The sequence below is a fragment of the Malurus melanocephalus genome, unplaced genomic scaffold (assembly GCF_030028575.1).
Source record: "Malurus melanocephalus ecotype Western Australia unplaced genomic scaffold, MMel_1.1 scaffold_1687, whole genome shotgun sequence".
NCBI classification, from domain to species: Eukaryota; Metazoa; Chordata; class Aves; order Passeriformes; family Maluridae; genus Malurus; species Malurus melanocephalus.
The window spans coordinates 12,993-13,785 of record NW_026624919.1 but is presented as its reverse complement, the minus strand read 5'-3'; the positions used below and the strand labels follow the sequence as shown (position 1 = coordinate 13,785).

The 793-nt window shown below is 32.9% G+C and overlaps 1 protein-coding gene across 1 annotated transcript in view; it reads left to right on the top strand.

Annotated features, from left to right (window-relative positions):
• Window positions 1–793, top strand: part of MACO1 (macoilin 1) — a 21,406-nt gene that overhangs the window by 7,627 nt on the left and 12,986 nt on the right. Inside the window, exon 2 of the mRNA XM_057388221.1 lies at window positions 536–682. Within this exon, the coding sequence (XP_057244204.1) occupies window positions 536–682 (147 nt within the window). The remainder of the gene's footprint in view (window positions 1–535; window positions 683–793) is intronic.

The following is a 793-nucleotide window of genomic DNA, read 5'->3' as shown; positions in this document are numbered from 1 at the left end:
TATATAGGGGGGATTTTATATATGTTCAGACATATGCTATTTATCTATATATAGGGCTATATATATATAGGGTGTTATATATAAAATACATTTAAAATATATTTAAATTAAAATGTAATGTTATAAATATTGTCATGTTATAAAATGGTAACTGTTATGCATAAAGATATATATAAATATATGTATATTTTTTATAAATATATATATTTTAATAGGTATTAAAAATCCCTGTGTATTTTAGATATTTACTTCTCCTTCAGAGTGTGGATGGCCCTGCTGGTGGGATGGGTGGGTTTGGTTTTTTCCCAGTAGGAGAATAAAGCTGGGATTCCACTCGATATCAGCAGTGTAAATGAAAGTCAAATTAATAAGGAATAAATGTTTGGAGAGTCATTTGCTCACTTTGTTCTCTGTTTTACTCAATTCCATTGGCCCAACTGCTCCATTTCTTTGCTTGATTACAAACACCACCAATGTTTCAATATAGAAATCATCATTTCCCMATGAATAAACTGGATATTTTTATTGGAATAACCAAGCTCTCCTCTCTTTCAGGCCTTCTCAGTATTTTTTGTGTGTGTAGCATTCACCTCCAATATCATCTGTCTGCTCTTCATCCCAATCCAGTGGCTGTTCTTTGCTGCCAGCACCTATGTCTGGGTACAGTATGTGTGGCACACAGGTGGGTCTTTTATTCTTTATTTATAATTTCTTTATTTACAGCTCTTCCTCATTTACAATTTCCTGATCTCAACAGGTATCCTACARCTTTTAGGAGCAAAACCCCTCTGTT